The 26,493-nt window shown below is 42.8% G+C and overlaps 1 protein-coding gene across 1 annotated transcript in view; it reads left to right on the forward strand.

Annotated features, from left to right (window-relative positions):
• The window catches only part of LOC311102243 (serine/threonine-protein kinase D2-like), a 45,893-nt gene extending 35,587 nt beyond the window's left edge, over positions 1–10,306 (forward strand). Inside the window, exons 4-18 of the mRNA XM_084143506.1 lie at positions 112–413; positions 712–895; positions 1,045–1,116; positions 1,719–1,869; positions 1,955–2,066; positions 3,572–3,649; positions 4,088–4,409; positions 4,799–4,851; positions 5,008–5,080; positions 5,175–5,281; positions 5,901–6,062; positions 7,461–7,559; positions 7,942–8,209; positions 8,356–8,441; positions 8,654–10,306. Coding sequence (XP_083999632.1) covers positions 112–413; positions 712–895; positions 1,045–1,116; positions 1,719–1,869; positions 1,955–2,066; positions 3,572–3,649; positions 4,088–4,409; positions 4,799–4,851; positions 5,008–5,080; positions 5,175–5,281; positions 5,901–6,062; positions 7,461–7,559; positions 7,942–8,209; positions 8,356–8,441; positions 8,654–8,875 — 2,291 coding nt within the window. The 3' untranslated portion in view covers positions 8,876–10,306. The remainder of the gene's footprint in view (positions 1–111; positions 414–711; positions 896–1,044; positions 1,117–1,718; positions 1,870–1,954; positions 2,067–3,571; positions 3,650–4,087; positions 4,410–4,798; positions 4,852–5,007; positions 5,081–5,174; positions 5,282–5,900; positions 6,063–7,460; positions 7,560–7,941; positions 8,210–8,355; positions 8,442–8,653) is intronic.
• Positions 10,307–26,493: the final 16,187 nt, after the last annotated feature.

The following is a 26,493-nucleotide window of genomic DNA, read 5'->3' on the forward strand; positions in this document are numbered from 1 at the left end:
TCTCTCTCTATCCGTCTCTGCCTCTCTCTCTCTCTCTCTCTCTCTCTCTCTCTCTCTCTCTCTCTCTCTCTCTGTGTGTGTGCCTCTCTCACTCTCTGTCCTCCCCTGCAGGCTGTGGACTGAACTACCACAAGCGCTGTGCCTTCAGCATCCCCAACAACTGCAGCGGCGCTCGCAAGCGGCGCCTGTCCACCACGTCTCTGACCAGTAGCCAGTCGCTACGTCTGTCCACCAGTGAGTCCCTGAGCAGCGTGGGGACCAGCTCAGTCAGCACCTGCATGGAGGATGCCAGCCTGATCCGCTCTCACACCACCCAGACGCTCCCGAACTCCACCTGTACCACATCAGCATCCCTGGGCCTGTCCCCCAGCACCTCCATCACTAGGCCCATGGTCCGCGCTAACACTCAGATGGTACTTCATCCACTCAACTCCTCCTAGTGTCTGTCTTTAATAGTACACTGCTCCGTGCAGAGTTGAGGTCAATTCGATTTCAATTCAATCAATTCAGGATGTAGATTTACTCATTGCTTTTCAGGAAAATTGGAGTGATGTCAGTTTACGTCCCGGAATTGACTGTGTTGAAATGGGATTGACCCCAACCATAGCTCTGTGTGATAGTCATGGAAAGCCAACACTCTGATTTACATACCTAGAAATACCATGGATAGATCAGTATAATTGTAGTTTCTTCGTCTCCTTCCGTCCCCAGCCGCGGACCCCGAGCGAGGCGCGGCGGTTCTACACGGGCCGGCCGGTGCACCTGGACAAGATCCTGATGAGCAAAGTGAAGGTGCCGCACACGTTCGCAGTGCACTCCTACACGCGCCCCACCGTGTGCCAGTACTGTAAGAGACTGCTCCGGGGCCTCTTCAGACAAGGGCTGCAATGCAAAGGTTAGTATGGGGTCAAAGGATAGTGTGGGGTCAAAGGTTAATGTGGGGGTCCCAGGGGTTTATCAAGAGGGGGATAACTTATTTGGAGTGCATATTGGAAGAAGATAAACTGTCTAACAATGACATTGATTGTTCGTGTTGTGTCGTAGACTGCAAGTTCAACTGCCACAAGCGCTGTGCGTACAAGGTTCCCAATGACTGCCTGGGGGAGACAATAGGAGGTAAAGAAGACAAACACATCTATGTTGTATCATGTTGTGTCATGTTGTATGATGATGTTGTCATGTTGTATGATGATGTTGTCATGTTGTATGATGATGTTGTCATGTTGTATGATGATGTTGTCATGTTGTATCATGATGTTGTCATGTTGTATGATGATGTTGTCATGTTGTATGATGATGTTGTCATGTTGTATCATGTTGTGTCATGTTGTTAAAAGTGTGGCCATGATTTGTCCAGCCACACTTTAGATAACATTATCTATAGCAGGGATGGGCAACTTTGATGGGGGTGGGCGCCACAAAAAAACAGAACTCATCATGAGGGGCCGCAGTGGCTTGTGGGTCTGCGTACCCACATCCATACCCTCTAATATTATATGCAATATTAGTACTTATATAGAGTACTAATATTATATAGTACTTACTTCTCAATTTTTTTTGGGATTTTCTCAGGCAACAGAAGTGGTAAGTACTGCCTACTTACATACTGGTATAATGGGGCTTTGTAATGGAAGGTGGTGTTACCCTATTTTCTTTGTCTATTCTCTAGATATCTTTGTAGTCATGTGTGTCTGGCTCTGTCCTTCTTTCTCCTCCAGACATGTTGAGTCCCAGTGTGGACCACGAGGTGCCTATGGACTATGCCGACTCAGACAAGTCTTCTCTGATGGACGATTCAGACGAGGCCTGCAGCATCCCTGGTTCTTTCTCCCCTGAGAGCAGCCAGGATGGGGTCAGTGGGGACCAGAGGTACATACGTACGCACACGCACAATAACACGCACACACACACGCACACACACACCTACACCTAACACTGTCACTCTGTTCCTCAGCGCTAACATCCCATTGATGAGGGTGGTTCAGTCTATGAGGCAGACCACCCGTCGCTCCAGCACATCCATCAAAGAGGGCTGGATGGTGCACTACAGCAACAAGGACACACTGGTAAAACTACTGACTGACTGGCTGACTGACAATGTGAAACATTTTCTCTACCACACCAGATTCAATTTTTTCTCGCTCTCTCTCTTTTTATTAGATTTTTTTAACTTTCAGATACATTTTCTCTATCACACCAAATGTTACTTTTTCTACTTCTTTTCTAAAACGTTCATAAAAAACAAACAATTATATTCTATTTTAAGGGTACCTAATTAACACTTTATAAGGCATTTATAAATTGTGTTCACTGTTTATTAATCATTACTCCCACATTTGTAAATGTTATTAAGCTAGTTAATCACACATTTATATATATATATTTCCTTAAACATCCTGTTTTGTGTGCTTATTCTTTTACCAGGTACTGCTGGAATGTCTACCAATGGCTAACCGATTAAACTCAACGATTTACGATGGAGTTGTGCGGCAACTAACGTGGGCGGACTGGAGCTCCGACGTCATATAAAATGACGTTTTTATAAAAAGATCACTCATTTAATCTCCCAAAGAATACCCCGCAATTACACACAACATTTTTCTGTGTAATTGTGGGCTATACAATGGTGCTGAAAAACAAAAAAACATTTTATGTGATGTCGGCACTCCAGTCCGCCCACACTAGTCGCCGCTCAACTCCATCGTAAATCGTGGTGTTGAGTTTAGTCAGCTAACCAATGGCATGTCCATCTTTTTGTGAGAACACTGGTCACTAAATACATGTATAAAGTATTTATAAAGTATAAATAGCACTCACTTCAGATTCGGGAAGGCAAAAAAAACGTAACTAATGATTAGTAAATGTTGGAGTAATAGTAAATGTTGGAGTAATAGTAAATGTTGGAGTAATGATTAATAAATTGTGAACACACAATATATAAAGGCCTTATAAATGGTTTATTAGGTATCCTTAAAATAATGTTACCAGTCTACTTCTTTTCTAAAACTTTTAGAGAAGGTTTGTTCTCCATGACATTGACACACTCTGTTTATCATTCCCTCTACCTCTCCAATCTTCCATCTCTTCTTCACAATGTTTTCTGTTGGAGTTTCTCTTACCTCTATAACTCTGACCTCCTTCGCCGTTAATGCTCTTCCTTTTCATCTCTGTGAAAGTGTGTTTGTGTATCTCCGGCTGAGTGTGATAGATGGAGTATAACTGCTCCCTACTGCACTAAAGTACTCAGAGACGTGTGTTGAATTCACATCCACAGCCTCTTTTTTCCCTTCGCCTTCCTCTTAGAAAGTGTTGCTGTTTACCTGAACTCAGACCTGAGATACTTCCTGCTTACCTGTCCTGCTTTTCACTGTTACTGTCTCTTTTCTCTCTCTTCCTTCCTACCATTTCCTTTCCTTTCTTCCTCTCCTCCACCTCTCAGCTTGCCATCCTCATCGTTCTCCTTGTCCACGCTTCCGGGACCACAGCTTAACCTTTGACCCCTCAGTGAACCTTGGTTGACCCCTGAACCCTTTACCCCATGTCCCCTCCTACTCCTCCTGCACCTCCACAGAGAAAGCGGCACTACTGGCGTCTGGACTGCAAGTGCATCATCTTGTTCCAGAACAACACCACCAACAAGTACTATAAGGTATTGGATTCTCCAGCACCACTCAACTAGATTAGCAACACAATAAACTTCACAGGTGCTATATGAGTCGGGTGTCAATCAATCAATCAACTTTATTTTATAGAGCCCTTTTTACATCAGTACTGGTCACAAAGTGCTTATACAGATACCCATTCTAAAACCCAAAAGAGTGTGCGATGCAGATGTAGATGGTCTCTCACAGTAAAAGTCTACACACCCCTTGCAGAGTTTTGACAATTTGCTGCCTTAAAGTTGAATCTAAAAAGGGATTGAATTAGATTCTTCTCCTATTGATCTACACAACCTACTACACATTTTCAAAGTGAAAGAAAAATGATAGAATGTAAATAAAGAAAAATGTCTTGATTGCGTTTGTCTTCACATATTAACTTGATTGCGTACATCCCCTGTCCTCACGTCCTTCCCCCTGTCCTGTAGGAGATCCCTCTGTCTGAGATTCTGGAGGTGCGCCCCGCAGGTGACTTCACCCTGGTTCCTCCGGGCACCAGTCCCCACTGCTTCGAGCTTGTCATGGGCGCCATGCGCTACTTTGTAGGGGAGGACCCCAACATCCACGTCCCCGCCCTGCCCCCCACCACCCCACAGGCCTTCCCGCCCACACCCCCCTCCCCCAGCAACGTGGTACCCAATAGTGGCGTGGGGCGGGAAGTGGCCAAGGCATGGGAGGGTGCCATTCGCCAGGCCCTCATGCCAGTCATCTTCCAGGATGCACCACCGGTAGAGGGACACACTCCCCACAGTAAGAAATATAACTTCACAATAATAATATGGTCATTTAGCGAAACTTTAATTCCCAAGTGTCTTAGTTCTAACGTTCCAACCAAGTTAGCCATCTAAAGAACAGAATCATGGGGTCTGGATCTGATCTCAGTCTAGCTCTTAGTCTGGATTTACAGCACTGCTGTTTGTGATCTGGGGAAAGGGGGCTGGTGTTGAGGGAGATTTACAGTGAAAGGCTTCTGAGTGGTATGCAGTCCAAAGCTCGAGGAACTCAGAAGCTTGTTTTCAGAGCTCTTTGCGCACACACACACACGCACACGCTCTCTCTGTAGTGACCCCACATAAGCTCAGATGGAAGTCCTGTATATCTTAGTGTGGATGGTTAGCATGTTTTACTTTGATCCGCAGGACAGGCTTCTGTCAGCATCTCAGTGTCTAACAGTGTGATCCAGGAGAATGTGGTGAGTAGTCTCTTGACACACAGTCATAATACATGATCGTACATTATACACATTCACAATCATTACCAAGGACGTTGTGGTGATGATAATGATGATCAAATGTACGATAATGATGATGATTATGTTGCTGATGCTTTTTATCAATTTCTCCTCCAGGACATTGGTATGGTGTACCAGATATTTGCAGATGAAATCCTTGGTTCTGGGCAGTTTGGAGTGGTGTATGGAGGCAAGTGTCTCCAATCTTCTCCAATCTCTGTTTTGAGTCGTTGAATCACAATTAATCAGACTCCTGTAATTTCCTCTCTTCTTCCTGCCATCAGGGAAGCACAGGAAGACGGGGCGTGATGTGGCGGTGAAGGTGATTGACAAGCTGCGCTTCCCCACCAAGCAGGAGAGCCAGCTGAGGAACGAGGTGGCCATACTGCAGGTAACCACCAGGGGGAGACAGATACACATCTTCAATGGGTCTCCCACTACTAGTCTAGTTCATCAGCTGTGTGGCTGGTGGCTTACTGCTGCCACACAAAGATTGCGTCCCAAATGGCACCGTATTCTCTACATAATGCACTACCTTGGTAAAAAGTAGTGCAATATGTAGGGAATAGGGTGCCATTTGGGATTCAAACCTCGAATACACAACACGTTATCAGCAACAAAAGAGTGATCAAATTAAGATCCAACGTCTGTACAGGCCACAAGGGTCCATTTTTACATCATGGGGTTGTCATGCCAACTGCATTCAATTACATTAGCAGGTTTTGCAGCAGAATTATCTCTATGGGGTGCACTTAGATAAAGGTCAAGTGACAAATAAACACTGCCTTCGCACTATACTCTAACTGATACTCATTCTAATTCTCTCCTCTCTGTATCTTTCTCTCCCTCCCTGTGTGTCATTTCCCCTCTTCTGCCATTTCTCTCTTTTCTTCTCTGTCTCTGTCACTGTCTCTTGCTCTTTTTCCCCATTTTCCACATGCTTTCCCTCTCTCCCTCAACCCTCTCCTCTCTCCCTCTTCCTCCTCCCCCTCCCTCTCGCCATCTCTCAGAGTCTACGTCACCTGGGCATAGTGAATCTGGAGTGTATGTTTGAGACTCCAGAGAAGGTGTTTGTGGTGATGGAGAAGCTCCATGGAGACATGTTGGAGATGATCCTGTCCAGTGAGAAAGGCAGGCTCCCAGAGAGGCTCACCAAGTTCCTCATCACACAGGTCAGTGTGTGTGTGTGTGTGTGTGTGTGTGTGCACTCCCATACGACAACAAATACATTTACAATGAATTTTTTTATAATTATTTAGGATACATGTGACATTTTTACAATTGGACAATCATGTATTTGTCCAATTGTAATGTTCCACGAAATGAGTGCCTTTTGCGGCCCTTTGATAAGTTAAGTAACAATTATGCACCAATATTGAATTTTTGAACGCCTGTTATATGAAATGAAGTCCCCTTTAATATAGACCACATGGAGAATTCAAAAAAATTTGAATTTCAATATGAATAAAGACATGCTAAAGTGCAAAAATTCTGCATTTTGACATGTCCCTCCGGGCACCCTCTGTGACTTCTAGGAAGATTTTAAACCCCCAAAATACTCCAGGTTTTCACCATCATTTAATTGGGTTTCCATCCAATTGGCGACAGATTTTCATGCAAATATTCTAAAATCTGCAAAAAGAAAATATGTGCATTTTCCCACCAGTGGTGTGTTTCCACCAAACGGACTTGTTGCGGATAAAAATCAGTGTGTGATGACATGTACTTTTTTCTTGTTCCGAATAAAAATCTAAAGTTCAACGCATCGCATTTTTAACTCTATGGAAAGTTTTGTCACAAAAACTGTTGCATATTTAACGCAAACAAATGTGCCTACTTTGGTCTTGGCACGTGGGCTCTATAGCCAACCGCTCTCAGATACAGTTCGGGTAGGCTGTGCAGGTAGGTTAGTCTACATGATGAGATTATTATGGATAAGAGCGAGAATATTTTTATTTGTCAAATGGCAGTCAAGCATCGATCATCATGTCACCAGAATAAGACCCTCGATATTTATTGGAAAGGAGCATCAAGCGCATCACCGTGCACTTTAACCCCCCTGTGAAGTTCATCATAATTTATTTAATCTGTAGCCTAATAAACTGCAAGGTTTCCCCAGTCGTAGTGGGAGGATCACACAACATATCATTGCGTGACTTCGGTACGATGGTTATTACTCCCTGTAGACTAGATGTCATAGCCATGCATTTCTGGAATATTGTCAGGCATTGCATGCATTTTAGGAAAGATGCAAATTTGAAATATATAGATTATTTAGTTTTTATCTGTATGGGTTTGATACTGTTTTGTATACAGTAAAAAAAAAATTGTTAAGCCACATTTTAATACACTTATCTAGATGTGTTTGTGTGTGTTTCTCATATTTTCTCACATCATGAAAATCAACATGCGGTTTGGTGGTTACCGTTTCCTGTTGCTCACTCCACAGATCACTCACTATGTAACACATGTCCTAAGCGTATATTATTTTGGGGGTGTATTCTCACTCTGTGCGTTTAGTTCCTGTTACAGCCCAGAGAGTCTAAGCCAAATCCGGTTTGTGTGTGTAGATTCTGGCAGCCCTGAGGAACCTGCACTTTAAGAACATTGTCCACTGTGACTTGAAGCCTGAGAATGTCCTGCTGGCCTCTGCCGAGCCCTTCCCCCAGGTACATACACCTGTTATCACACTATCACACACACCATGACTCTACATATCCAAGGTAAGGTAGACAGCCCTTATCTCCATGTAATGCACCTTAATGCATATTATACAAATTCACCCTGACTTAATTCTACTCCAAAGTAGCGATTCACACAGTATTTCTTCTTCTTCTTCTTCTTCTTCTTCTTCTTCTTCTTCTTCTTCTTCTTCTTCTTCTTCTTCTTCTTCTTCTTCTTCTTCTTCTTCTTCTTCTTCTTCTTCTTCTTCTTCTTCTTCTTCTTCTTCTTCTTCTTCTTCTTCTTCTTCTTCTTCTTCTTCTTCTTCTTCTTCTTCTTCTCACTCTTGTCTCTCCCTCACTTGTCGCCCCTCCCCCCCCCATTCTCCAGGTGAAGCTGTGTGACTTTGGCTTTGCCCGTATCATTGGTGAGAAGTCGTTCAGGCGTTCGGTGGTGGGCACCCCAGCCTACCTGGCCCCAGAGGTGCTGCTCAACCAGGGCTATAACCGCTCCCTGGACATGTGGTCTGTAGGAGTCATCATGTACGTCAGCCTCAGTGGCACCTTCCCCTTCAACGAGGACGAGGACATCAACGACCAGATCCACAACGCTGCCTTCATGTACCCACCCAACCCCTGGAAACAGATCTCACCTGATGGTAAGACACACACACACACTTGCACTCATGCATGGCAAATGCAAGTGTCTTACGCACGGGTAAGTATATCCAAATATACAGATTATCATGGCATACACATACAGTTCACATACTGTTATCACCTGTGTGCCTGTGTTCCTCTTCAGCCACTGACCTGATCAACAACCTGCTCCAGGTGAAGATGAGGAAACGCTACAGCGTGGACAAGAGCCTCAGTCACTCCTATCTACAGGTACGCTAGTCAACAGAAGCAGCTATACAAAAGTCCATTACCTACAGTGGAGACACCAGAGACACAAGGCCCCCTAACTGACTTATTTCTCATGTTTCTCTCCGTCCTCAAACCTCTTATCTCATCCTCTTATCTTCTTCCCCCTCCTCCCTATCCTCCCGTCATCCCTCCCTCCTCAACGTTTCCTCCCTCCCTCCCTCCATCCTCTCCAGGACTACCAGACGTGGTTGGATCTAAGGGAGCTGGAGACCAAGCTGGGTGAGCGCTACATCACCCACGAGAGTGACGACTGCCGCTGGCAGATGTTTGCCCGCGAGCACACACTCCCCTATCCAGCCCACCTGGTGCCCCCTCTGCCTGCGCCCGGCTCCGACGATGAGGCCGGGGAGGATGCAGACATGCAGGGGCTCACCGAGAGGGTCAGCATACTCTGAGAACCAGGAGAACCAGCAGAACCAGGACCCACGAGGGCCCAAGGGACTCAGACTGACCCAGGGAAGAGGAGGGGAGTGTGGGGAGCGAATGGGGAGAGAGAGGGGCTGGCTGGATGGATGGAGGTCTAGAGAGTGGGGAGGGTGAGGCTGGGAGGTTTAGCTGTAGAACAGTGCCTTCTATAGAGATGATCCCGCCCCTATCCGTCTACTAATGGTGTCCACTCTGGCCCAAGCCTGTCCAATCTCCAGACCCCATCCTTGACCCCTCTCTCATCGGTCCAGCTTAGCTCTTCAACCCTAGAACTCGTGGAGTGTAAGAGACTGCTCTTCTGTATCCCACAAGGACATACTGTACTGTATCCAGTGGTGTCAGGGGATGTGTAGAATATCATTGCTGCAGTGTGCTCATTCAGTCTAAACTGCAGTATGGCAGAGGTCAGTTTGGGTGAACACTCAAACTGCAAACTAAGCTCCTGGCGGAGGCACAACACGCTACTTTCTCTCCATCTCAGAAGCCTGGGGAAGCACATAAAATGCCCCCTCGGGTATGTCATCCTGGAGCCAGCCAGCCAGACAGACAGACAGACAGAGAGACAGCGAGAGAGAGAAAAAACCTATTTAAGGACTCAATCCATTTATGCATGACTTACACCCACCCATAAGCAAATCCTTATGAACCTTTTTAATTGAATGTGATGACTGGAAGCGCCCTGCATGTACTGTCAGACCTGTTTGCTGCAGACCTCAGAGTTTATATAGTGCCTGTAAGTGGTAGATAAAGGGCTTATAATTGTAGGCAGCAGACCAGTGCTAGTGGACTGTCATGGTCTCAGAGAAAATCTGCAGTTCAAATGACAGCAAAGTAAAACAAAGCCAGAAATGGATGTACCAATCAAAGATTGCCCATTTAAAACTGTCGTCTGATACTATCCTAGTTGGTGCAACGCCATTATTGATGATGACTTATTAGTGAAGACTGAAGACTGCTCATCATCGGAGGTGCTAATTCACAAGCCATGGTGATTCGAGGGTGTCCTAGACCTGTAGACATACACTGTTACAATGAAGGCAATGTGGACGTTTTCTGAATAGTTTGTCATGGACACCATTAAACACCAATGGACAGTGGGGAAAATGCTATTGCTCTTTTAGTTATAGTAGAAAGACAATTAACTGCCCATCTCTGGAGTCAATGTGTGGGAGGAGGGGTTATGATATTGATTACTGACTATGAACCTAGCATGTCAACACGTTGCATGTCCATGTGAAGTAGATTTGTCTAGAAGAAAAGCATAGTTATGAAGGAATATTATGTACATGTATAACCATATCTTTATGTAGTGTAATCAATGTATGCTTGGAGAATGTAAACCTATGGAAGATCCCAGCATTTATATGTAACATCAGTACAAACCTTGACATACCATTTTTCATCTGTGTCATTTATTCAGCGCGTTGCCTCTTGAGACAGAAGATTAGGGGGAAATATGGAAGACTAAGGAGAATTATAGGGGGAAATAATGATGGTGATTATACATACCACTCATATCTATATCAAATCGCATCCTAGCACATACATTTTCATGACCTGCATCAGTCATGCTCATCAGACATTACCTGCTCAGAATTTCCATCACACTGCAACATATACCGTATGTGGATTGAATGACAGATTGAGAGAGAGAAACATTTATATAGAGAGAGCATCAATAATGCTTAATAATCAACATGTATGGATTATATTTTCTTCGCAAGATGTTTACTCCCCTTATGATTGACAGGCCAATATCTACCTACTTAATATACCATCATCCCATGTGGATGTCCTGCTTTCAAGGCCTTTTCACAGCCTGTCAATCAGTTCTGCTAGACAACCAGTGTAAATTACCATGCAGGGCCGAGTGTCTGTTGTCTGTTGATTTTTGTTATTTTCTTTCAGTTTGTGTCCAATTACGACCTAGACAACAAGGTAAGAGGAGTGCCTAACTAATCAGTGACCTTAATTGATCAATCATGTACAATGGAGGAGAGAAAACCGTAGACACTCGTCCCTCCATGAAATTAGTTTGATACCTGTGCCACTTGTCAAGATACAAAGACAGCGTTTTGCATTATTCTACACTGGCATATTATGAGAGCCTTGTGGCCAGCTGTGAAAGAAAGGACCACTTGTTTACATTTTTAAAATATACATATACAGTGCCAGTCAAAAGTTTGGACACACCTACTCATTCAAGGGTTTTTCTTTATTTTTACTATTTTCTACATTGTAGAATAATAGTGAAGACATCAAAACAATGAAATAACACATATGGAATCATGTAGCAACCAAAAAAGTGTTAAACAAATCAAAATATATTTTAGATTCTTCAACGTAGCCACCCTTTGCCTTGATGACAGCTGGGCACACTCTTGGCATTCTCTCAACCAGCTTCATGAGGTAGTCACCTGGAATTAACAGGTGTGCCTTGATAAAAGTTAATTTGTGGAATTTCTTTCCTTCTTAATGCGTTTGAGCCAATCAGTTGTGCTGTGACAAGGTAGAGTTGGTATACAGAAGATATCCCTATTTGGTAAAAGACCAAGTCCATATTATGGCAAGAACAGCTGAAATAAGCAAAGAGAAATGACAGTCCATCATTACTTTAAGACATGAAGGCCAGTCAATCCGGAACATTTCAAGAACTTTGAAAGTTTCTTCAAGTGTAGTTGCAAAAACCATCAAGCGCTATGATGAAACTGACTCTCATGAGGACCGCCACAGGACAGGAAGACCCAGAGTTACCTCTGCTGCAGAGGATAAAGTTCATTAGAGTTACCACATCAAGTAACAGACACATCTCAACATCAACTCTTCAGAGGAGACAGCGTGAATCAGGCCTTCATGATCTAATTGCTGCAAAGAAACCACTACTAAAGGACACCAATAATAAGAAGAGACTTGCTTTGGCCAAGAAACACGAGCAATGGACATTAGACCGGTGGAAATCTGTCCTTTGGTCTGATGAGTCCAAATTTGACATTTTTGGTTCCAACCGCCATGTCTTTGTAAGACGCAGAGAAGGTGAATGGATGATCTCTGCATGTGTGGTTCCCACTGTGAAGCATGGAGGTGTGATTGTGCTTTACTGGTGACACCATCTGTGATTTATTTAGAATTCAAGACACACTTAACCAGCATGGCTACCACAGCATTCTGCAGCGATTGTTTTTCAACAGGACAATTACCTAACACAAATACAGGCTGTGTAAGGGCTATTTGAACAAGAAGAAGAGTGATGGAGTGCTGCATCAGATGACCTGGCCTCCACAATCACCCGACCTCAACTCAATTGAGATGGTTTGGGATGAGTTGGACCGCACAGTGAAGAAAAAGCAGCCAACAAGTGCTCAGCATTTGTGGGAACTCCTTCAAGACTGTTGGAAAAGTATTCCAGGTGAAGCTGGTTGAGAGAATGCCAAGAGTGTGCAAAGCTGTCATCAAGCAAAGGGTGGCTACTTTGAAGAATCTAAAATCTAAAATAAATGTTGATTTGTTTGCACTTTTTTGGTTACTACTTGATTCCATATGTGTTATTTCATAGTTGTGATGTCTTCGTTATTATTCTATAATGTAGAAAATAGTAAAAATAAAGAAAAACCCTTGAATGAGTAGGTGTGTCCAAACTTTTGACTGGTACTGTATATGCCATTTAGCAGGTGCTTTTATCCAAAGTGACTTAGTCATGCGTGCATACATTTGCGTATGGGTGGCCCCAGCAGGAATTTAAACCACGACTCTTGATGTTGCAAGCACCATGCTCTACCGATTTAGCCACACAGGACCAAACTGAATGGTGAGTTCTTCACTATCCTGCAGGGTCTGACAGAGGGACAATTGTTGCTCCTACTGGTTGGTAAGTGGCCATCTCATACAGCAGGTAAAAAGGACATCACACTCTGAACCTTTTTGGTGGCAGCAATAAACCCATCAGACAAGCGTTCAAATACATGTGTATTTGAGTATTTGTTATTTAAATTAGTATTTCCAAATAATCAACTACTTCTATTGGAAGTATTTGAAATATATTTTAAATAATGTTCTATAAATAGCCTACTATTTGAAAGTATTTTTGAATACCAGGATTAAATGCATGGGAGTGTATTTGAGTGAGTGTTTTGAGTATTTTTAAATTGTCATGACTTCCGCCGAGGCTGCCTCCCCTCCTTGTTCGGGCAGCTTTCGGCGTTCGTCGTCACCGGCTTACTAGCCACTGCCGCTCCATATATCATCATTCCATTTGTCTTGTCTTGTCAATCACACACACCTGGTTCTTATCCCCTCATTAGTCTGTGTATAAGTGTTCCCTCTGCCCCCCTTGTGATTGTTATTTGTGAGAGTAGTGTAGCTCGGTGGAGCTACTCGCACTTTGTATTGCCGGGGTAGATACAGTGGGGGAAAAAAGTATTTAGTCAGCCACCAATTGTGCAAGTTCTCCCACTTAAAAAGATGAGAGAGGCCTGTAATTTTCATCATAGGTACACGTCAACTATGACAGACAAAATGAGAAAAAAAAATCCAGAAAATCACATTGTAGGATTTTTAATGATTTTATTTGCAAATTATGGTGGAAAATAAGTATTTGGTCAATAACAAAAGTTTCTCAATACTTTATTATATACCCTTTGTTGGCAATGACACAGGTCAAACGTTTTCTGTAAGTCTTCACAAGGTTTTCACACACTGTTGCTGGTATTTTGGCCCATTCCTCCATGCAGATCTCCTCTAGAGCAGTGATGTTTTGGGGCTGTCGCTGGGCAATACGGACTTTCAACTCCCTCCAAAGATTTTCTATGGGGTTGAGATCTGGAGACTGGCTAGGCCACTCCAGGACCTTGAAATGCTTCTTACGAAGCCACTCCTTCGTTGCCCGGGCGGTGTGTTTGGGATCATTGTCATGCTGAAAGACCCAGCCACGTTTCATCTTCAATGCCCTTGCTGATGGAAGGAGGTTTTCACTCAAAATCTCATGATACATGGCCCCATTCATTCTTTCCTTTACACAGATCAGTCGTCCTGGTCCCTTTGCAGAAAAACAGCCCCAAAGCATGATGTTTCCACCCCCATGCTTCACAGTAGGTATGGTGTTCTTTGGATGCAACTCAGCATTATTTGTCCTCCAAACACGACGAGTTGAGTTTTTACCAAAAAGTTATATTTTGGTTTCATCTGACCATATGACATTCTCCCAATCCTCTTCTGGATCATCCAAATGCACTCTAGCAAACTTCAGACGGGCCTGGACATGTACTGGCTTAAGCAGGGGGACATTTCTTGCACTGCAGGATTTGAGTCCCTGGCGGCGTAGTGTGTTACTGATGGTAGGCTTTGTTACTTTGGTCCCAGCTCTCTGCAGGTCATTCACTAGGTCCCCCCGTGTGGTTCTGGGATTTTTGCTCACCGTTCTTGTGATCATTTTGACCCCACGGGGTGAGATCTTGCGTGGAGCCCCAGATCGAGGGAGATTATCAGTGGTCTTGTATGTCTTCCATTTCCTAATAATTGCTCCCACAGTTGATTTCTTCAAACCAAGCTGCTTACCTATTGCAGATTCAGTCTTCCCAGCCTGGTGCAGGTCTACAATTTTGTTTCTGGTGTCCTTTGACAGCTCTTTGGTCTTGGCCATAGTGGAGTTTGGAGTGTGACTGTTTGAGGTTGTGGACAGGTGTCTTTTATACTGATAACAAGTTCAAACAGGTGCCATTAATACAGGTAACGAGTGGAGGACAGAGGAGCCTCTTAAAGAAGAAGTTACAGGTCTGTGAGAGCCAGAAATCTTGCTTGTTTGTAGGTGACCAAATACTTATTTTCCACCATAATTTGCAAATAAATTCATTAAAAATCCTACAATGTGATTTTCTGGATTTTTATTTCTCAATTTGTCTGTCATAGTTGACGTGTACCTATGATGAAAATTACAGGCCTCTCTCATCTTTTTAAGTGGGAGAACTTGCACAATTGGTGGCTGACTAAATACTTTTTTTCCCCACTGTATTTCCCCTGTGCCTGTATTTTGTGTGTTGCTATCCAGCACAATTGTGTACGACGGAACAAACTCTGTATTCTGTGATTTACCCTTCTGCGCCTGACTCCTTCTATCACACTCATCACACAAATACTTTCCTAGTGTATTTCCAAATACATTCCAATATTCAACTAGCTGTCTTTTCAATAAAAAAAGTATTTAAATACACTAAATAGTATTTTAACCCAAGTCTGAAACCCATACTTATCTGTTTTTAATTATGTGATGTCAAAATGAAATCAATTTTATTTGCCACATGCGCCGAATACAACGGGTGTAGAAATTACAGTGAAATGCTTACTTACAAGCCCTTAACCAACAATGCAGTTTAAAAGAAAAAAAAGAAGAAAAAAAAGTGTAAAGTAAAAATAGATCGGTAAAAAATGTAAGCAAATAACTAAAGAGCAGCAGTAAAATAAAATAACAGTAGGGAGGCTATATACGGGGGGTACCGGTACAGAGTCAATATGCGGGGGCACCGGCTAGTCGAGGTAATATGTATATGTGTGTAGAGTTAAAATGACTATGCGTAAATAATAAACAGAGTAGCAGCAGCGTAAAAGAGGGGGATGGGGTGGGGTGGGGGGGCAGTGCAAATAGTCCGGGTAGCCATGATTAGCTGTTCAGGAGTCTTATGGCTTGGGGGTAGAAGCTGTTAAGAAGCCTTTTGGACCTAGACTTGGCTCCCCGGTACCGCTTGCCGTGCGGTAGCAGAGAGAACAGTCTATGACTAGGGTGGATGGAGTCATTGACAATATTTAGGGCCTTCCTCTGACACCGCCTGGTATAGAGGTCCTGGATGCAGGAAGCTTGGCCCCAGTGATGTACTGGGCCGTATGCACTACCCTCTGTAGTGCCTTGCGGTCGGAGGCCGAGCAGTTGCCATACCAGGCGGTGATGCAAACATTCAGGATGCTCTCGATGGTGCAGATGTATAACTTTTTGAGGATCTGAGGACCCATGCCAAATATTTTCAGTCTCCTGAGGGGAAGTAGGCTTTGTCGTTCCCTCTTCTTGTTTTGGTGTGTTTGGACCATGATACTTTGTTGGTGATGTGGACACCAAGGAACTTGAAGCTCTCACTTCATGGCTACAGACGTGAGTGCTACGGGTCGGTAGTCATTTAGGCAGGTTATCTTAGTGTCCTTGGGCACAGGGACTATGGTGGTCATGCTTAAAACATGTTGGTATTACAGACTCTGTCAGGGACATGTTGAAAATGTCAGTGAAGACACTTGCCAGTTGGTCAGCGCATGCTCGGAGTACACGTCCTGGTAATCCGTCTGGCCCTGCGGCCTTGTGAATGTTGACCTGCTTAAAAGTCTTACTCATATCGGCTACGGAGAGTGTGATCACATAGTCATCCGGAACAGCTGATGCTCTCATGCATGCTTCAATGTTGCTTGCCTTGAAGCGAGCATAGAAGTGATTTAGCTCGTCTGGTAGGCTTGTGTCACTGGGCAGCTCTCGGCTGTGCTTCCCTTTGTAGTCTGTAATAGTTTTCAAGCCCTGCCATATCCTACGAGTGTCAGAGCCGGTGTAGTACGATTCAATCTTAGTCCTGTATTGACTCTTTGCCTGTTTGATGGTTCGTCGGAGGGCATAGCGGGATTTCTTATAAGCGTCCGGGTTAGAGTCCCGCTCCTTGAAAGCGGCAGCTCTACCCTTTAGCTCAGTGCGGATGTTGCCTGTAATCCATGGCTTCTGGTTGGGGTATATACAGTGCTATGAAAAAGTATTTGCCCCCTTTCTAATTTTCTCTACTTTTGCATATTTGTGATACTGAATGTTATCAGATCTTCAACCAAAACCTAATATTAGATAAAGGGAACATAAGTGAAAAAATAACACAACTATTACATAATTATTTCATTTATTTCATAAACAAAGTTATGCAACAACCAATTCCCCTGTGTGAAAAAGTAATTGCCCCCTTACACTCAATAACTGGTTGTGCCATCTTTAGCTGCAATGACTCCAACCAAATGCTTCCTGTAGTTGTTGATCAGTCTCTCACGTCGCTGTGGAGGAATTTTGGCCCACGCTTCCATGCAGAACTACTTTAACTCAGTGACGTGTGGGTTTTCAAGCATGAACTGCTCGTTTCAAGTCGTGCCACAACATCTCAATTGGGATTGGATCTGGACTTTGACTAGGCCATTCCAAAACTTCAAATTTGTTGCTTTTTAGCAATTTTCATGTAGACTTGATTGTGTGTTTTGGATCATTGTCTTGCTGCATGACCCAGCTGCGCTTCAGCTTCAGCTCACAGACGGATGGTCTTATATTATCCTGTAGAATTCTCTGATACAGAGCAGAATTCATGGTTCCTTCTATTAAGGCAAGTCGTCCAGGTCCTGAGGCAGCAAAGCATCCCCAAACCATCACACCACCACCACCATGCTTGACCTTTGTTATGATCTTCTTACTTTGGAATGCAGAGCTTGGTTTTCGCCAGGCATTACTGGAACCATGTCGTCCAAAATTCCTCCACAGCAACGTGAGAGACTGATCAATATCTACAGGAAGCATTTGGTTGGAGTCATTGCAGCTAAAGGTGGCACAATCAGTTATTGGGTGTAAGGGGGCAATTACTTTTTCACACAGGGGAATTGGGTGTTGCATAACTTTGTTTATGAAATAAATATGTAATTGTTGTGTTATTTGTTCACTTATGTTCCCTTTATCTAATTTTAGGTTTTGGCTGAAGATCTGATAACATTCAGTATCACAAATATGCAAAAGTAGAGAAAATTAGAAAGGGGGCAAATACTTTTTCATAGCACTGTACGTACGGTCACTGTGGGGACGACGTCATCGATGCACTTATTGATGAAGCCAGTGACTGATGTGGTGTATTCCTCAATGCTATCGGAAGAATCCCGGAACATATTCCAGTCTGTGCTAGCAAAACAGTCCGGTAGCTTAGCATCTGCGTCATCTGACCACTGGTGCTTCCTGCTTTAGTTTTTGCTTATAAGCAGGAATCAAGAGGATAGAGTTATGGTCAGATATGCCAAATGGAGGGCGAGTGAGAGCTTTGTACGCGTCTCTGTGTATGGAGTAAAGGTGGTGTAGAGTTTTTTTTTTCCTCTGTTTGCACATTTAACATGCTTGTAGAACGGATTTAAGTTTCCCTGCATTGAAGTCCCCGGCCACTAGGAGCACTGCCTCTGGATGAGCGTTTTCCTGTTTACTTATGGCCTTATATAGCTCATTGAGTGCAATCTTAGTGCCAGCATCGGTTTGAGGTGGTAAATGGACAGTTACGAAAAATATAGATGAGAACTCTCTTGGTAAATAGTGTGGTCTACAGCTTATCATGAGATACTCTACCTCCAGCGAGCAAAACCTTGAGACTTCCTTAGTATTAGATTTTATGCTCCAGCTGTTGTTTACAAATATACACAGACCGCCACCCCTTGTCTTACCAGTCAGCCGTTCTATCCTGCCGATGTAGCGTATATCCCACCAGCTGTATGTTATCCATGTCGTCGTTCAGCCACGACTCGTGAAACATAAGATATTACAGTTTTTAATGTCCCGCTGTAATATCACTTGTTTTCTAATGATTGAACATTGGCTAATAGGATTGATGGAAGAGGCAGTTTACTCGCTCGCCGTCGGATCCTTACAAGGCACCCCGACCTACGTCCACGATATCTCCATCTCTTTCTCATGCGAATGACGGGGATTTGGGCCATGTCGGGTGTCTGTAGGATATCCTTCGTGTACGACTCGAAAAAAACACACATAATAGTACAATTGGTTAGAGGGCTGTAAAACGGCAGCCATCTTCTCCGGCGCCATCATTCCAATTCTGACCAGTTTCCCAGTCCGGAAAGCATGGTCCCTTTGCAGTCAAGTTATGGAAGGTTGGTATTTAAATGATAGGACTCTGCCTAGACTTTTAGCTGCCATGGCAACAGACAATGTGCCTAGAGTATACATTTTAGACTAGTTAAGTTTTCGTCTCGCTACAATGCCAAACATGGTCATCAGTTGGGAGTCATCACACGCACGCAGACACGCACACAGACACACGGAAACACACACACGCACACAAGCACAGACACACAATCCCATCCACACCTACACAAACAGTTTTATTAAAAATGTACAGTGCTGGATGTCATTGTGACATTATTCAACCATGTAAACAAATATAACCAAACTGACGTGAAAATGAAATAAATATTAATGTTAGTGAAGGGAAAATGTATGGGATGAAATTCCACTTAACGCATCAAGGCCATTCTATTGATTTGCCGTGGCTTCCTCTTGCCGGGAATATTCTAGTCCGGCTCTTTTAAGCAATCCATATGAGATTCTAGCCTTCTCTCATATATACTGTATCTCAGAGACAGACCAAGCCATCACTCACATCTGTGCATCCATCCGTCTTCTCCTATAGAGTTTATAGTAATGGTCCAAGGAACGTACAGCCATATTGATTAAAGACTTCATAACAAATGTTAAATGTATGTTGTTGACAACTGTTCTGGCAAAGCAAGTGAAGACTTCAGCTTAAATTACTCTACTATGGAAAAAATAATGTTTAAGAATAAATTACCTCAAAATATAGTATAGCATGGATACATGTGACAAGTTGTTTTGCTCTAAAATATCAACCACACTTTACAAAAGACAAATGGTGTCGAGATGGAGGTTAAATGCATCATGATTCATCAACCATTTATCTGCACCAAAAAAAATAAGAAGAAGAAAAAGGGAGAGATGGATGAACAAAATGGGTAAAGATATGTGAAGCTGAAGTATGTGTAATCATAGTGGAGCTATCTGTCCTCCCAGAGCTGAGGGCTTGTTTAGCATACAGCCGTGATTAGACAGCTGCAGCCATCAGAAAAAACAGTCCCTGGTTGGCTAACACAGGACTCCATGGCACCAGCTGCTCTGCAGACTGTCAGCCAGGATGATGTGGCTAGAATCATAAGTAGCATGATGGTGCCATGGTGAATTCTGTGACCCGTAGCAGTTTCCAGGCACTAAAAAGGTTATGTGTTAGATTTTGAGAAGATTATAAACATGGGCAAGTTCACTTTTTCAACCATACAGGGAAATTAGATGGCCATTAGACTAGTGGTGATGGATGTCACGTGTCAGTGATTGGTCTATTCAGTCTTAAATGTGTTCCCACAGATAACACGCAATGTCCTCTGACGCTGTTATCGACCTAGATTACACGATAGAGACATCCCGTGCAAGATCATATTTTGTACAACTTCCTGAATTTGCTGCAGATGTAAATGACAAAGTTTGGTAACCGTAGATCAGGGATTCTTGAAAGTCTGGACAATCCTTGTCCGGTAGGGAAACTTTATTTTGATAGTCGACAATATTTTATTTGGTTGCATTATTTGACCTTATAAAATCCCCCTAAATGTAATTTTTAAGGGGAAAGATTTGCTTTTGGAATTGTAAAAATATGTTCAATATTATTCATTTCCATGTCGGCTCTATTACCGGAAATGCCCTTGTCCTGAGAAAATTATCCTAATTTCAAACTCTCCAAAATAGAGCGGGGTCAGCTGCACTTGTTCATGCCGTCATTACATGGTCTGTAAAATATCTACTTTTGATAGATTTAAACAAACATTGTTGAAATCACCATGGTCACAACCATAAACTGTCAACTCTATCTCCCTGATAGATTAAAGAAAAACGCTCAAAAACTTGCCACATCATCATGATGATGCAAAATGCATAAAATGATGCAAAACACAAGTTGACACATTGCTTCTTGAAAGTCCAATATCTTGACAACTTGACTGCTGAAATGCAAAATACTTTGGGACTGTGGACTAATTAAAAAAATACCAAAATATAGTTTTTGAGTGGATTTTTCCTTCAAGATAGAACATTAATTTAGATTCAACTATGTTTATTTTAATTAGGTTTTAGAGTAATAAAGCAACTGAGGAAAAACAATTGATACTTTGTATACTGTTACAGGTTTTAGTACTTGGGTGCACCGTTATAGTACGTTAGCACTTGGGCACACCGTTATAGCATGTTAGCACTTGGGTGCACCGATTGGTGTCACCTCGTTAGTCAATATGTGTTACACCTATGCAGGCTTGTCCAACTTGTTAGTCGGAAAGTGTTTCACCTGTGCTGGCCCAGGTGATATTTAAGAGTGGCTGGACCCTATTTGATTTCTAGAAAAACATTGCTTTGTCTGATCTTCCCTGTTTTTGTTTTGCTAAACGTTTTGGTTTGCTTCCTGTCTTTAAGTTTGGTGTGGATTTTTCATTTGTTTGCCTCTTCTTGGGCAAATTTAGTGGACGCTCATGGTGGGTGTGTTTTAGGTCCCATTTGTTGTTCTAGTCAACGTTCAGTGGACACCCCTCCTAAAACCCCACCTGTTTCCTTTTGATTGTTGTCAGCAGTGATGTAAAGTACTTAAGTAAAAATACTTTCAAGTACTACTTAAGTAATTTTTTTGTATCTGTACTTTACTTTACCATTTTTGACAACTTTTACTTTTACTTAACCACATTCCTAAAGAAAATAATGTACTTTTTACTCCATACATTTTCTCTGACACCCAAAAGTACTCATTACATTTTGAATGCTTAGCAGGACAGGAAAATGGTCCAATTCACACACTTATCAAGAGAACATCCCTGGTCATCCCTACTACCTGATCTGGCGGATTCACTAAACACAAATTCTTTGTTTGTAAATTATGTGTTGGAGTGTGCCCCTGGCTATCCGTAAATTTAAAAAACAAGAAAATGGTGCCGTCTGGTTTGCTTAATATATGGAATTTGAAATGATTTATACTTTTACTTTTGATACTTAAGTATATTTAAAACCAAATACTTTTAGACTTTTACTCAAGTAGTATTTTACTGGGTGACTTTCACTTTTACTTGAGTCATTTTCTGTTAACGTATCTTTACTTTTACTCAAGTATGACAATTGGGTACTTTTTCCACCACTGGTTGTCAGTGACTCTTTGTTAGTTTCCCCTTCTGTTTGAGCAACATTTTTGGTTTTCTTGCTGGGGAACTTAACAATACCACTTGAATGTAATTTTTGTCAACTCCGTGAAAACATCAACTCCTTCAGATTTTTGTCTAATGTCAGAGTGCGGAAAGATGTGCTAGAATGGTTAAATTTTTATTGGGGATTTTCAAATTAATTGTCTATATTTTACAAATGTTTGTATTTAACTTTTATTTTATAGGCAAAAATAAGTCTGTTTTGAGTATTTGTTAACTTCGTCAGTGTCTTATCAACTCTATCACTGATGGCTACCCACTTGAGATAAATATTTTTGTCAATATTCTGAAAAAAAAAATTTAATCACTTTTCTGCAACATATGCTTAAACTATTGATGTATTTGCTGTGCTAGATCTAAGGGATAATGTTTGCTTTATAAATGTTTTATGTTCTGAATCTAGAAAAAAATGCCAAAATGCTAACAAAATTAGCCCTGGAGCATTATACAGCTCTCCCTCTGATATCTCAGGGATTCTTGAAAGACGGGACGAGAGAGAGAGAGAGCGAGACAGACAGAGAGAGAAAGAGAGTTTCTCCTCTGGGTTACAATGTATTATTTAAGGGCTCTATTCAATCAGATTCGCTTTAGCTGACAATCGCATAGCATTGTTTTGGCGGTGTCAGAGGTGGAGCTGTATTTGAGCTGTCAAATCCACAAGTGGCTCCTGGAATTATACCTAAAGTGGACATTGCCACTGGCTGCACAGAGTCACATTAACAGAAATCCCATGCAGCCTTGTAAACAAGTTCAAACACTGGAATGTGAGATGTAATCTACACCTCGGTTAGGCTGATAGAAATCCTCAGTATTTAGTTTAATGATTTTTCCATTTGAGTGTAATTATTTCTATATAGCCTACACTTTCTCGCTCTGAACTTCTAATATGAGTGAGGCAGGTGTGGCTTCATGACAATTATGCAAGAGCAGCTGCTCACCAATTTGAAGGCTCCAACACAATTCCACCTTCTACATAGCCAAAACATGCGCTATGCGGGTGTCTGCTATCACACGTTAACTAGTGATCTGATTGAATCTAGGCCTTAGTAATACATTCACATCTTATTTATTATTAATATCTCAAAACACCAAAAGGCATACAATGGACATGACATACTCACAGTTATGCACTCAGAGTAGAGTAAGACCGTCACCAATCTTTTTCGTGCCATTTCTACCCAAATTGAATTTTCCTACTTGCTAAGTATAGATGACCTTGATGCTAACTGTTACAGGAGACAGGCATCACCATAACTACTGTATGATGAAGTGCAGAGTTTTGGCAGACACATGCAGCAGGAACACCCTGAACTCAGGGAGGAGAGCAGAGGCGGGGCAAGGAGACATGTTGTGAAATGAAAATTCTCTCTCTCTCTCTCTCTCTCTCTCTCTCTCTCTCTCTCTCTCTCTCTCTCTCTCTCTCTCTCTCTCTCTCTCTCTCTCTCTCTCTCTCTCTCTCTCTCTCTCTCTCTCTCTCTCTCTCTCTCTCTCTCTCTCTCTCTCTCTCTCTCTCTCTATATATATATATATATATACAGTGAGGGAAAAAAGTATTTGATCCCCTGCTGATTTTGTATGTTTGCCCACTGACAAAGACATGATCAGTCTATAATTTTAATGGTAGGTTTATTTGAACAGTGAGAGACAGAATAACAACAAAAACATCCAGAAGAACGCATGTCAAAAATTTTATACATTGATTTGCATTTTAATGAGGGAAATAAGTATTTGACCCCTCTGCAAAACATGACTTGGCAAAGTGGCAAAACCCTTGTTGGCAATCACAGAGATCAGACGTTTCTTGTAGTTGGCCACCAGGTTTGCACACATCTCAGGAGGGATTTTGTTCCACTCCTCTTTGCAGATCTTCTCCAAGTCATTAAGGTTTCGAGCCTGACGTTTGGCAACTCGAACCTTCAGCTCCCTCCACAGATTTTCTATGGGATTAAGGTCTGGAGACTGGCTAGGCCACTCCAGGACCTTAATGTGCTTCTTCTTGAGCCACTCCTTTGTTGCCTTGGCCGTGTGATTTGGGTCATTGTCATGCTGGAATACTCATCCACGACCCATTTTCAATGCCCTGGCTGAGGGAAGGACGTTCTCACCCAAGATTTGAAGGTACACGGCCCTCCATCGTCCCTTTGATGCGGTGAAGTTGTCCTGTCACCCCCAAAGCATAATGTTTCCACCTCCATGTTTGACGGTGGGGATGGTGTTCTTGGGGTCATAGGCAGCATTCCTCCTCCTCCAAACACGGCGAGTTGAGTTGATGCCAAAGAGCTCCATTTTGGTCTCATCTGACCACAACACTTTCACCCAGTTCTCCTCCTCATTGGCAAACTTCAGACGGCCCTGTATATGTGCTTTCTTGAGCAGGGGGACCTTGCGGGCGCTGCAGGATTTCAGTCCTTCACGGCGTAGTGTGTTACCAATTGTTTTCTTGGTGACTATGGTCCCAGCTGCCTTGAGATCATTGACAAGATCCTCCCGTGTAGTTCTGGGCTGATTCCTCACCGTTCTCATGATCATTGCAACTCCACGAGGTGAGATCTTGCATGGAGCCCCAGGCCGAGGGAGATTGACAGTTCTTTTGTGTTTCTTCCATTTACGAATAATCGCACCAACTGTTGTCACCTTCTCACCAAGCTGCTTGGCGATGGTCTTGTAGCCCATTCCAGCCTTGTGTAGGTCTACAATCTTGTCCCTGACATCCATGGAGAGCTTTTTGGTCTTGGCCATGGTGGAGAGTTTGGAATCTGATTGATTGCTTCTGTGGACAGGTGTCTTTTATACAGGTAACAAGCTGAGATTAGGAGCACTCCCTTTAAGAGTGTGCTCCTAATCTCAGCTCGTTACCTGTATAAAAGACACCTGGGAGCCAGAAATCTTTCTGATTGAGAGGGGGTCAAATACTTATTTCCCTCATTAAAATGCAAATCAATTTATAACATTTCTGACATGCTTTTTTCTGGATTTTTTTGTTGTTATTCTGTCTCTCACTGTTCAGATAAACCTACCATTAAAATTATAGACTGATCATTTCTCTGTCAGTGGGCAAACGTACAAAATCAGCAGGGGATCAAATACTTTTTTCCCTCACTGTATATATATATATATATACAGTGGGGAGAACAAGTATTTGATACACTGCCAATTTTGCAGGTTTTCCTACTTACAAAGCATGTAGAGGTCTGTAATTTTTATCATAGGTTCACTTCAACTGTGAGAGACGGAATCTAAAACAGAAATCCAGAAAATCACATTGTATGATTTTTAAGTAATTAATTTGCATTTTATTGCATGACATAAGTATTTGATCACCTACCAACCAGTAAGAATTCTGGGCTCTCACAGACCTGTTAGTTTTTCTTTAAGAAGCCCTCCTGTTCTCCACTCATTACCTGTATTAACTGCACCTGTTTGAACTCGTTACCTGTATAAAAGACACCTGTCCACACACTCAATCAAACAGACTCCAACCTCTACACAATGGCCAAGACCAGAGAGCTGTGTAAGGACATCAGGGATAAAATTGTAGACCTGCACAAGGCTGGGATGGGCTACAGGACAATAGGCAAACAGCTTGGTGAGAAGGCAACAACTGTTGGCGCAATTATTAGAAAATGGAAGAAGTTCAAGATGACGGTCAATCACCCTGGGGCTCCATGCAAGATCTCACCTCGTGGGGCATCAATGATCATAAGGAAGGTGAGGGATCAGCCCAGAACTACATTTACATTTTAGTCATTTAGCAGACACTCTTATCCAGAGCAACTTTCAGTTAGTTACTTACTTACATTATTTTTCATTTTTCATACTGGCCCCCCGTGTGAATCAAACCCACAACCCTGCTCTGGGCCAATTGTGTGCCGCCCCATGGGTCTCCCGGTCGCGGCCGGCTACGACAGAGCCTGGATTCAAACCAGGATCTCTAGTGGCACAGCTAGCACTGCGATGCAGTGCCTTAGACCACTGCGCCACTCGGGAGACACTACACGGCAGGACCTGGGCAATGACCTGAAGAGAGCTGGGACCACAGTCTCAAAGAAAACCATTAGTAACACACTACACCGTCATGGCTTAAGCTTAAGCTTCATAGCTTAATCTTCAATAATTAGAACTATAGGCTACATTTCTGTCCAATTTGTGACACTTTGCAATGAGCGTAACCAAGCCGCCACTTCTCCGGGTGCGCAATATTTTCTGTGTGGGAGAGTTTCAGGAAAGCAAACTCAATCAAAGTAAGTGCATATTCTACAGTCATAGCTGATGTAAAATATTCAACATGGCAGTAGCTAATTTGAATCTGGCGCGAATAAGAGTAAATGCCCATTCCGAGCGCAACACACACACACACACACACACGGCATAGCAAGAGAGCAGGGAGGGGTGAAAAAGTAGACTGTCGTTTTCGTAGTATTGACATCACTTTTACAGTAGCCTATCACACAATGACTGTGTAATGCAAATTAATAATAACAGAGTGAAATTTTGCATACTTGTTTTAGTAGGCTACACACGGTAT

Source organism: Coregonus lavaretus (genome assembly GCF_964263955.1).
Source record: "Coregonus lavaretus genome assembly, chromosome: 26".
In the NCBI taxonomy this organism is placed as follows: Eukaryota; Metazoa; Chordata; class Actinopteri; order Salmoniformes; family Salmonidae; genus Coregonus; species Coregonus lavaretus.